The sequence below is a fragment of the Haemaphysalis longicornis genome, unplaced genomic scaffold (genome assembly GCF_048455015.1).
Source record: "Haemaphysalis longicornis isolate Haplotype H1 unplaced genomic scaffold, Haemaphysalis longicornis Haplotype H1 scaffold_103, whole genome shotgun sequence".
In the NCBI taxonomy this organism is placed as follows: Eukaryota; Metazoa; Arthropoda; class Arachnida; order Ixodida; family Ixodidae; genus Haemaphysalis; species Haemaphysalis longicornis.
This window is the reverse complement of record NW_027526207.1, coordinates 274,326-285,406: the sequence shown is the minus strand read 5'-3', so window position 1 is coordinate 285,406 and position 11,081 is coordinate 274,326. Positions and strand designations below refer to the sequence as shown.

Genomic DNA, 11,081 nt, shown 5'->3' with positions numbered 1-11,081 from the left:
ATATAAGCATTAAAAACACAAAAGATGTTTATTAGTAACATTTCAAACAAGTTTCGTTTGTTACTGATAGGGACTCCCGGGACGCTGGAGGGTCAGCCTCAGGCGTGTTAAATGAGTGTGTACTAATTAACACTGGCATAAGCCTCTTGCTCAATTAGGTGGGACAACTAAGAGTAATGCAAAGGGTCTAGAAAGCAAAGACACATGATCTCCAAGAAAAACACTTGCTCTAACGGTATCTCAAGTAGCGCCACCTATTTAACCGTTATTTTAGGGGTTTTCGAGCTAGCCTCCTTGTCTGTGGCTAGACTCGATCGGTATTTGTCAATCATCCATCGCTTGTCCTGCTTAATTTTTGTGATATGCCTTACTTTGTTTACGTTCGATTTTTGTTCGACAATGTTCGCAAGATAACACTGTCAACAAACATCAAAGCGTTCCGCCCAGACAGTGTGCTGGACTTCACGGCGGGTGACATGCACAGTGTGTACTGGGAGGGGAATGCGACAACAAAGCGCGGCTACTACGAGGCCGAGCTGCTGCACATGACAGGTAAGCAACGCCCAGGCCGAAGCTTTCAGCCTTTCATTGATGAAGTGCGCAGACGTGACAGAAAAAAAAAGCTTCCTCTGCGAGGGATCGAACCTAGGTCGCTCGCGTTACGAAGCCGACGCTGCCTGACGTTTATCCGATTGAGCCAGTTCAACACCGTCGGTACGGGTGTGATTTGGAGAGCTAGAAATGAGTGGACGTTGAAAAAATAACTAAAGGAATAAACAAACAAATAAATACTGCCGACCAAACTAACATTAGCCCGAACATTACGTGCTGTCAAGGAAGGAAAAAAAATCATGCACACTTCCGTCTAGACGACGATGGTTGAAAGTTAAACCAGCGAATCCCTCGTGCGAAATCTAGTGGCGAAGGGTGAAAGCAGCTGCGATCAGAAGTCTAAACTTGCGTGCGAGTTAAAGTCAATGCTAAACCAGTCAAAGTCTAACGTCCAAACTGTCCTCGAGACAAAGCGCTGACTCGGGCGACAACTAAGGAATTTTTTGCGAGAAAGCTTCGCGTTCATTTACCGCTATCGCCGTCCTTGGACGGAGGAGTGGTTGATTTTTTTATTAATTGGTGTTGCAGAACCCTCGAATCAAAGTGTGTACGTGACGAGCAGGAGAGAGAGGTTCCTTGGTTATTTGCCATTGTGCACCGTTATGCCCAGAAAAAAAAAGTGCTAGCTCGACCGCACATGTTGTGTATTCGTTGCGAGAACGAAATCGGCAATAAAGAAAAAAAGTGAGAACGAAACTTGTTGGCTTCATGATGTCGCAGTACCGCCATCGCGTTGCTGCCCGTAGTTCTGTTCTGTGCGCTTTATCAAAGGAAGTGTCTATCGTTCCATCTAGACGAAACGCTAAAAACTGCTAAAGTTCTGTCCACACTGAACGCCAAATCCAAACCAGCAGATTAGCCGTCATTTCTCGTCCTGGGATTTGGTGTAGCGGTTCCGCTGCTGTCTACGGACGCTGTAGTCCCTGGTTCGATTCTTGCAACTTTTTTTTTTCTGTCGTGTTTAGCGTTTTGTAATAGATGTACTTCACGCCCGCTTTGCCATTCACGTGATGAGAGCAGTCGGTCTTGGTTTTTTACTCAAGCGGCCGAACCGCTCCCGCTCACTGGAGCCAAGGCCGACGTCATCACCAGTTACGACCGATCTCCTGTAATTATTACCACTGATTAATAATTAGCAGTGACTCCGGCTAGTCAGTGAGCGGAAGCGGTTTGGCCGGTTGGGTAAAAATCAAGACCGACTGCTCTCGCTTAATTATTGTGAAGCGGGCGTCGGGTGGCGGCTTTGAGATCCGTCCGGATCTGTATCATCTGTACTTATTAATAATGATTAATAATTATCAGTGATTCTGGCTAGTCAGTGAGCGATAGCGGTTTGGCCGGTTAGGTAAAAATCAAGAAAGACTCGCTTGATTGAAATTTTGATTGAAACTAATTTTGAGTGAAACTAATCGCTTGATTGAAACTAATTATGAAGGGTCCACTGCATTACCAACTTTTTAATGCCGGTGATAGATCACTGCCCCATAATAGTGGTATAAACAGTTACTGGCCACAAATGAGTAAGGGAGCAGAGGGATGATCTTCTGCGTTTGTCATAGTGATTAATTAACGATGCTTAGCAATTGATCAAGAAATCCGAACTTTCTCTCAAGCACATCCACATGTGAACATTCTGGCCATTCAAGTGCTTTTTGTCCTTTCTTACAGAGTCTAAGGAGGAAATGGACGAGTACATTTCTTTGAAGCGGGTCACAGCAACAAAAAGGAAGCAGCCTGCCACAGTAAGTTGCAATATTTCCAATGCAGTGGTAATAAATGTAGCAGAAAATTTTACTCAATGGTGCCAGAGCTTTGACTCATACACTTTGGCAGATGATGCTCGATGCATAGCCAGTCAGTACTGCGTTCTGGCTGCAGAGCGAGCATTTGATGCAGGCTACTTACCGAAAATTCCGAATTTTGAAATGTAGTATCCATAAAATAAAAAAAGGAATGAATGTTACTGCAGCTGTTGAATAATCTATCTGTGGACACTACACAAAATAATGTGTATATCCTTCTTATGCAACCTCCTTATGCAATGCTTTACTGCACTTGGCCATTTTCGGCCACCTACTCAAACCCCGAACAACCTGCTGATTACAGCTGGCACTACAAATTCTGGTCTATGCAGTTTGGTGCCACTTTTCACACATGGTGCCATTGACCGGGCACTGAGAAAAACTAATGAGTCAGAAACTCCGATTTTCTTAGCCCTCAAAAATGGGTGCTCGGCTGTATCTGGACAAGACAATCAATTCAGAAAATGTAAAGCAAAATATTACGCAACGAACAAAATTTTCGGTTCATAGTAATAACTTTCCATTGGGCAGTAATAATAACGTTCACTTTCCGTTGGGCAGCATACTTCCTGGGCATAAACACGGAACATCAATATCAGAGCCAGATTTGGAAAGAAGCAGACAAATCAGGGTTCCACGTTTCTTCATTTGTATAATGAAGTATCTTTAAAAGTGGTACTCGAAGCATCAGAAGATGTTTCAGCAGATTCCTTGTTGTCAAAGAAAAACTGCATTTGAGTTAATCTGATGTTGTGTATGGTGTCTTAGTTAAACGATTCAATTGTCGCTATCTGCAGGCCAACAAATAATGGCACTGAATTTCAATTTCAGGCCCCCAAAACATTGAAGCGGTGTCGCTTGATGGCGAAGGAGGCTGTGGCAGGAAAGGTCCTGAGTGACCTTGCCCTGACAAAAGAAGTGGAAAAGCTGAAGAAAGAAATCTTCGAGGTGAAATCGGAGAATCAGCGGCTGCGTGCACTGAACATGACGCTGCAGGAACAACTCCTGCACTACATGACGAAACCAGGTAATGAGAATTACATGTCATTACCTTATTCCACAGTTAATACATGGACATTCTGGTTAGACATCATAAAAAAATTGGTCGTTTCACAAAGCACTTTTCATAGCCACGCAGGGTCAGTCCACGGCTTCCTCCAGTGGGACATCGTTGGAGGAACCGGGCTGTTCCTTTTGGACCGCCGATGCTGAGGAAGACTCAAATCTTCCAGCATTTCAAGGTATCTGTTGGCCTGTGAAGTGCCCGTTAAAAGTTCTGACCTTTTGCTGCAAAACATTATTACAGAATTTGATACATGCCTGTTTGTTGTGTTGAGGAAATTTTATGTGTTTCACAGATCAAGTTTGTTTTCTAGTTGCTTAGTAAGGTGCCAAGTTTCAGCTTCGTATGTCACCCCCGGCCGTATGCACTGGTTGTAGATTTTTCTTTTGGGTGACAGTCACTCGGTTGCAGTCATATTCCTAATGACTATTAAAGAGCAACTCTAATTCATGCGGGTTAGCTCATCCTTTCACACAAATAATACTTACTTCATCCCCTCCCCTCTGCCTTTTTTTTAATGGTCCAGCAGCTGCTTCTGTTGCAGGAAGTGGAACTGCAGCTCAGCCTGTGCCTGCAGCTCAGCCTGTGCCTGCAGCGGCACCTGTGCCTGCAGCGGCACCTGTGCCTGCAGCTTCACCGGTGCCTGCAGCTGTTCCTGCGGCTGTGCGCAAGCCTGCAGCTGCACCTGTTCCAGTGGTGCCCAAGCCTGCAACTGCACCGTTTGGTGCTGGTGGGCCCAACCCGGCAGCTGCACCAGTTCCTGCTGCTGTGCTTGCGCCGGCGGCAGAGCATGTACAACCTGCATGCCTTGTGCCAGCAGCCCAGCATACTGCAGATGCTGAGCTTGCTGACAAAGCGGTTGCGGGCTCATCAACTCAGGGGCTGGAAACTTATCCAGTGTGCACGCGCACAGAGGATGGAAAAGCAAGTGCATCTGTGCTTGGAATTATTCCCTTTCTGAGTTTGGGTTCAGTTTGAAGCCTTGCTATTCATAGCTGAACATGAGAAAAAAGAAGGCCGATGGTGGAAAACGTTCGACGTATGCTTCTGCCACCAGTACAGAGCACATGGATTAAACAGTTATTATAGGACTACATAATGAATGAATGATAAATGAATGAATGACTTTATTGCAGAAAGGAGGCTATAAAGCCCTGTGGGTAGGGAATGGAAAAGAGGATTGGGAAAGGCAACACTAAGTTGTAGTACATCTAAGTAATGTTCAAGCTTCACTGCAGCATTCACTGTAGCTGTCTCTCAAGGTCCGGTTGGAGCAAAGCACACATACTGGCCTTCCCCTGAGGGCAGGGGGTGTCCGGCATAGTTCTTGATGGCACATTACGATTGGTGGGGCAAGATGGATGCGCACCGGTGTTCATTTGTGACTGGTGAACTTCGACAGGTAGTTAGGGTTGCCACCTTTCCCCGAAAAAAAAACCGGCCCTTCAGAAGCGGGGGGGAGGGGGGGGAGGGGGGGGGCGTGGTATATAGAATGTTTAATTTGTGATGAAAAAAGACGCCATGTTTTTGACATGCAGTGCCATATATTGTAGCGTTTTCTTAGAGAGAAATCAACATAACGTTTATACTGAAACTGATTGAAAGCTTAACTGAAATTGCTGGCCGCGGCGGTAGCATTTCGTTGTTTTGTTCCTGCCTTAGGTCCCCCTTCATCTCGGGCAGCGCGCTCGCCCACGTATTTTCTCTGCTTGCGTGTTTTTGCGCAGCTTGTCAACACATATTTGTAGTCTTAGTTGTTGAATCGACGCTTATAAAACGCCTAAACGGACATAATCTCGGCACGAGGGCCAAAAAACCGGCCAATGACGGCCGGTTTCAAGTATGGACCGGCAACCGGCCCGCTGTTTAAAAAACCGGTCGGGCCGGTCCAAAACCGGGCAGGTGGCAACCCTACAGGTAGTCGGTCAGCCATTAAACCATCTTATAGAGACCATTTTTTAGGTCAAAGTCTGTGATCTATTTATAAGATTTCGGGGTTGTCCCGAACATATTCGACATGCTCTGACGCCGACGTCGGAACCGTGGCGCTTGTGACCAATTGCACACGACCGTCTGAGAAGGCTGCACATGACCAAATAAGGTGGAACAAGTTGGGTGTTTCGTTGCTGCCACAGTTTTTCTAATACCTGAGTAAGGAGGGACGCCCGGGTTCGTCCACTTCGAAATCACATCAGGGGTATAGGCCGAGTTGGCATAAACTTTGTTGGCGAAGACCTCTCCCTCTCTGGGGAGGGTCTTTAGTGGTGCGAGGAAACCAGGTGGTGAGGCCTCGGCTAGCCGGTGCCGGCTGAGGGCTCTAGCTTGAGGAAGTTTTTGTTGCCAGTGTTCTTCAGATCTGTTCAGTGGGTCAGAATGTGCTGAAGTGGTGTCGAGAACCGTGGGAGGATTTAGTAGACACTCCCAGGCAGCGTTGTGCGCCGTTCGGTTGCCGTCCGCTCCAGTCGGCCGTGCGCAAGCTTGAGACAGGCGTCTTGCTGTGAGCCACCGTATTTATTGGATAGACGCGTAATGAGGTGCAAGGTGGAGCGCCACGTTGTTCGAAGATGACGGATCCATGTAGTGGGGCTATTGCAGCTGCTAATCTGGAGGCCAAGTAATTTGATGGTACCATTTCTTGATTCAAGTATCGTATTGGCGATTTGAGGTGGAGGACTTGGTCAGGGTTGGTCGAACGCTTGCTGTCGACGCTGAGAAATTTGGTCTTGTACCGGGATACTTTCAGCTGGAATTGGGAGAGGGTGCGCTCCAAGCTAAAAACAGCAGCCTGGAGTTCAGTCTGCAAAGATTCTTTTGAGTCATAATCAGCAGCCTCGGTCCACACAACTATATCATCAGCATAGAAGGCGAAACGGGCCGCTGAGTCCATTTCAAGGGTGCGGGCTACACGATTCATGGCAAGATTGAAGAGTAAAGGTCCGAGAATTGAACCTTGGGGAACTCCTCTGTCAAGGTAGTAGGTAGTCGGCGTTGCTTGCTTTGGGTTAAGGCGAATGGGTTTGTGTGCTAGGAAGCCGCGAATCCACCTCTGAGCCTTCTGACTGGGGAAGGCAGCGGCTAGTTCTTGCAGGGTGCCTTCTTGACTGACGTTATCGAACGCCTTGTGCATATCAAAGGCCAGGACGTAGTCAGGTAGGCTCTTGCGGGATGTCCGGTTTATGACTCGACGAAGAAGCCAGAGGTAATCATGTGTGCCTAAATTGATGCGAAATCCCGTGAGGGCCAGGTGGAACCATCCTGTGTGTTCCAGGTGGTGTTGAAGCCTGTTGTTTATGAGACGTTCTGTCAACTTGCAAATAACAGGAGTTAATGTGATGGGTCGGAGATTCTCGAGTTTTCGGGAATCTTTGCCAGGTTTTGGGATGGGGTGGATGGTTGTCATTTTCAAGTGGTCAGGAACTTGCCCAGTATCCCAGGATCAATTGATGAGAGTTAAGAGGGCCGCTTGACCCGATGTGGGAAGATTTCGAAGGTCTTGCCATTTTATTTCGTCGTGGCCCGGTGTAGATTTGGGCTTTCCTTGGGAGATGGCTATATGCAGCTCGCTTTCTATGAGCGGAGAGTCGAGCTCAGCGAGCGGTGCACGTATATCGATTTCAGGCAGAGGTGAGAGGGTCGAAATGTCAGCCGTGGCGTGCAGGAAGAGAGTCTTCACAAGAGTATCTTCCACTTGAGAGTAGTTAGTATGGAGGCACATTTCTTCTAGAATGGGCAGTTTTATTTTCGCCCGTCCACTCAGACCCCAAAAGAGGCTCCACAGATGTGAGAGACCGTGCTCTTGCCCAAGTCGTTCTCAGATTGGAGGACTTTTTGATATTCGTTTATCGCTTTACTTTGTAATGGCATTTTAGTTTCATAAGGTCATGGTGACGTTTACCGCGTTCTCTATACCTTTTGGTGAGGCGTTCAGCGGTACGAAGCAGTTTGTGCATGTGGGCGTCCGAATTATTGACCTCAGCTGTGCTTGTTACAGCTGAGGTGAATAATCCGGACGCCCACATAATAAACGTAAAAACAATAAAAACATAACACAATAAAAATTATTATACAATGAAGTGTATTTTGTGAACATGTACCGACTGAACGAGTTGATGGAACTGCTTTTGACACGGAAAATTTGGGATAACAATATCTGAGAACATTATATTGGGACTTTGCTGCACTAGTTGACAATGGCATCTATTGTAGACCTCCCACTGTTGCTCACTGAAAGATTTCTCTTAATTTAAAAATGGGAAAACTTGCATAATTGCCCTGAAAATGTTTATCACGAAACTGGCTGTAATTGCTTAAAAGAAACGAGGAGTTTGCTAGGTGAAGATGGGCTGGATGAGAAGGATGAGGGGTTATGTGTGGAATCAAGGGCAACCACAAGCCTCACCACAAGCTGAAGAACTTTTATGCAGCACACGAACGCCCTTTGTCAGCTTTTTGTGATTATTAACATTTTATGACCGTTCTTCTAAAAATGGGATATTTCTCCTGCATGCAGGTACACCTGGCCAATGGTGTGCTGATTAAGGGAGATGTGTACGACCACCTGATGGCAGTGCCAAAAGATTCACACTTCGTGAAGAGGTCTGCGTCAGCCATTTGGTCGACCGAAGTGCTGGCGCGACGGTCCGTCACCGGGACACTGTCCAACAGGACGTTGGCGGAAATGAAAGGGGTGACACCCAAACGGCAGCTCACCCCTCATAAAGTTGAGGCTCTCAAGAGTGAGTGCAGTGCTTTTTTAAGCAGCATATATTAAAAGTCCTGTTTTTAAGATCAGTAAAATTGAAATCTATATGTGCTGTATACATGTCAGAACTCTTTTGATTGTACAAATGTAAATTAAAATCAAAAAATGGTCCGAAGTATTTCCAACAGTCTCTTGAGAAGCTCAGTTGGCAACTTGCTGTGGGGTCAATTATCCTCATGGCCCTAAGCAACGCCGCCTGTATAATTGTTGCCTAATGCGTGAGCGAAAACTGGCCAAACAGCCACTCTCCTGTTGCTCTCTCCACCCTTTCCCACTCTGTAGCCTTCGTACGTGCTTTCATGTTTGCCAGCCAGCGCTGCTTCTCGGAAACTATGCAAAATAGTTGACAGTTTCTCTACCGTTCCCCAAGTGACTCTCTGACGCCTTCGAGGCAAGCTGACAGACACGCGCTGTAGAAGTGGGGGGTGCAGTGTTCGCGACTCGCGAGCAGTGACATAAGGGGGGACGTCTGATGGCGTGCGCCACATACCGGATGAGTGCCTGAACTAAGCGTCCCTGTCTGTTTATACAGGTGGCGGTGCCCTAAGGCTGTAGCCCAATCTGATACTTTGCCATATTGGGCTTCGATTTGAGGATGTAGATTTAAAAGCGATGAGTATTCTTCGAACACAAAGAGTATCCTGAAACTGGCTGAAGTGCGAAAATAAAAGAAATCAAGCATGAAAACTAACATGCAGTTGCACTGTCTGGCGACTCTGGTATAGACTACCACTACCTTCTTAGCAGGACGTCACTTCACAACCTCAGGAGGAAAGCCTTGGTGAAATTCCAACTGTATATTTGTACCCATTTCAAAATATTGTGCAACAAAACAGATATGCGTAGTTTGTAGAGCAAGGTTTCGTATTTAAAATACCCACACAACACAGTTTTTTTCAAAATCTCTTCACGACCTAGTGAAGTTTTAAACTCGAAGCTGGAGTTGAAAGGCCATAAATTCAATGTTTCAGTTTGTGAGTTTTTTTTTTTTCCCTGCCAAAGGAACTCGGGGAATCTACAACTTAAGTTCTTTTAAGCTCCATTATTCTGTGAAAACAATTGGTCAGTGGTTCAAATTTTTGTATATGGCTTATGAGTGCATTCTTCTCAGTATTTTTCAGGCACTATGCAGAGGCCCGAGGGTCAGACGAGGAGGAGATTAAGAAGGCGACGAAAAACATCAGAATGTGGCTGTCGCAGAAGACATCGGAGTTGCGGCGCAGGAGGCCACAGCAGCAAGACAAAGAAGAAGCACCACCGAAGACAAGCACCGACCAAGAAGAAGAGGCAGTGGACGAAGCCCAGGAGGCAACAGAGAAATAAAAAGTAGGCGTAACTTGAAGCTGCAGTTTTGAATGACGGTATACATACATATTTCTTCAAACTTTTGGTGTTTAATGGTTTCAACCTACACCTGGGCTATAAATTATACTTGGGCATGTCAGACCCGGACCCGTCAGACTCGGACATTTTAGACCCAGACACATTAGAACCCGACACACCAGACCCGGTCACACCAGACCTGGACACGCCAGACCCGTACACGCCAGACCCGGACACGCCAGACCCGGACACGCCAGACCCGGACACACCAGACCCGGGTCTGAATTTCCGCTCTGATGCTACCGTTTCAAACACATCAGACCCGGTCTGGTGTATTTTTCGATAGGGACCTTTTAAGTGTAACAAACGCTTCACAATTGGTTGGTTTCGTACTACCGCAATGCAAAATATTTCGTTAAGTGGAACTCAAATTTTCTGACCACCGCATAAAAGGGAACTGAAAACAGACTCGTAACCGCAGCTATTTCGGCAAGAGCGGTACGCATCAGTGTTCGTCCTCTCGTCCCAGATATTTCTCGTTTTTTGTTTCGGGCGGTTTCTGACTTTTTCTGACTGCGCTGTTTCTTTTTTTGTGCGGTGTCGTATGCGACATTTTCTGGCGAAGCCACCCATATGATGACAGAGGAGAAACGGCCACACAATGCGCTTGCGTCGTGCAGGAAGATGGAGGTAGCCGACGACTTCGAGACTAGTCCCTTCGCAAATACGGCGCTTCTGGTGAAGTACGCCATCCCCTAGAGTAGCCTGACCAGAGCAATACAGGACAAGCACAAGCTGCGGGAGGCTTTTGAAACGTCACGCAAATCGTTTTTCTCAAGGAAATAAATCGAAGGTCCAACTGTCTTTTACAGGGGGAATAAGTGAGTCGACTATTTGCAAGCTTTTGTAATCCAGTAGCATAGTTTTTTGAAAAACAAGGTTTGCTGGTTACTTTTGCGCGATAAATTTGCGCCCATAATGTGCCATTCTCCTCACTGCCTAGATTTCGCACATCGGGATTCGTGTCGCGGAGACCTATTTCGCGCACGCCCTCGGCGTCGGTAACAAGCAGTGTTAAGAGGATTGATTGTACGATGCTGAATCTATTTTCTCTCTAAACGAAACTCCTGGTAAAAGGAACGAAATTTTCCGGTCCCAGTAGGTTCTGTTTAACGAGAATCCACAGTATTGTTAGTCAGCAAATGAAAGCTGTAGTATCCTTAAAGGCTATATAGAAAAGGTTGTAGACTGTTTCAGGTTTCTAGCAGTAGGGTTTTCATAAGAGCACCTAGCAAGTGCGTCAAGAAAGGCACTTACTAAAGACTTGAAGACTGTGTGGTTACCTGTTCCTGACAGGACGGAGGGGGGGCGGGAGGGGGCGTTTGGCAGATCGCGGCCGGCGGTGCTCTTGCACGCCTGACTTTCAGGAAACCCTTGTTCTGCGTAGCCTTGGGACGCAACTGCAAAGAGAAATTTTCCAGGCGTTCTGCTTTAACAAGCTAATTGACTATTGCGTGGG

At 46.6% G+C, this 11,081-nt stretch overlaps 2 protein-coding genes across 2 annotated transcripts; both read left to right on the top strand.

Moving 5' to 3' along the window:
• The first annotated feature begins 362 nt into the window (after positions 1-362).
• On the top strand, positions 363-3,951 carry LOC144160534 (uncharacterized). Its single transcript, XM_077691802.1, has 4 exons — positions 363-552; positions 2,281-2,354; positions 3,246-3,441; positions 3,545-3,951. The coding sequence occupies exons 1-4, from the start codon at positions 363-365 to the stop codon at positions 3,748-3,750; spliced, it is 666 nt and encodes a 221-aa protein (XP_077547928.1). The 3' UTR covers positions 3,751-3,951.
• A 3,985-nt stretch (positions 3,952-7,936) lies between these two features.
• LOC144160530 (BEN domain-containing protein 5-like) lies at positions 7,937-9,779 on the top strand. The gene is made up of 2 exons (XM_077691799.1): positions 7,937-8,213; positions 9,351-9,779. Exons 1-2 carry the CDS (start codon positions 7,946-7,948, stop codon positions 9,560-9,562), a joined length of 480 nt encoding a protein of 159 aa, XP_077547925.1. The 5' UTR covers positions 7,937-7,945; the 3' UTR covers positions 9,563-9,779.
• Positions 9,780-11,081: the final 1,302 nt, after the last annotated feature.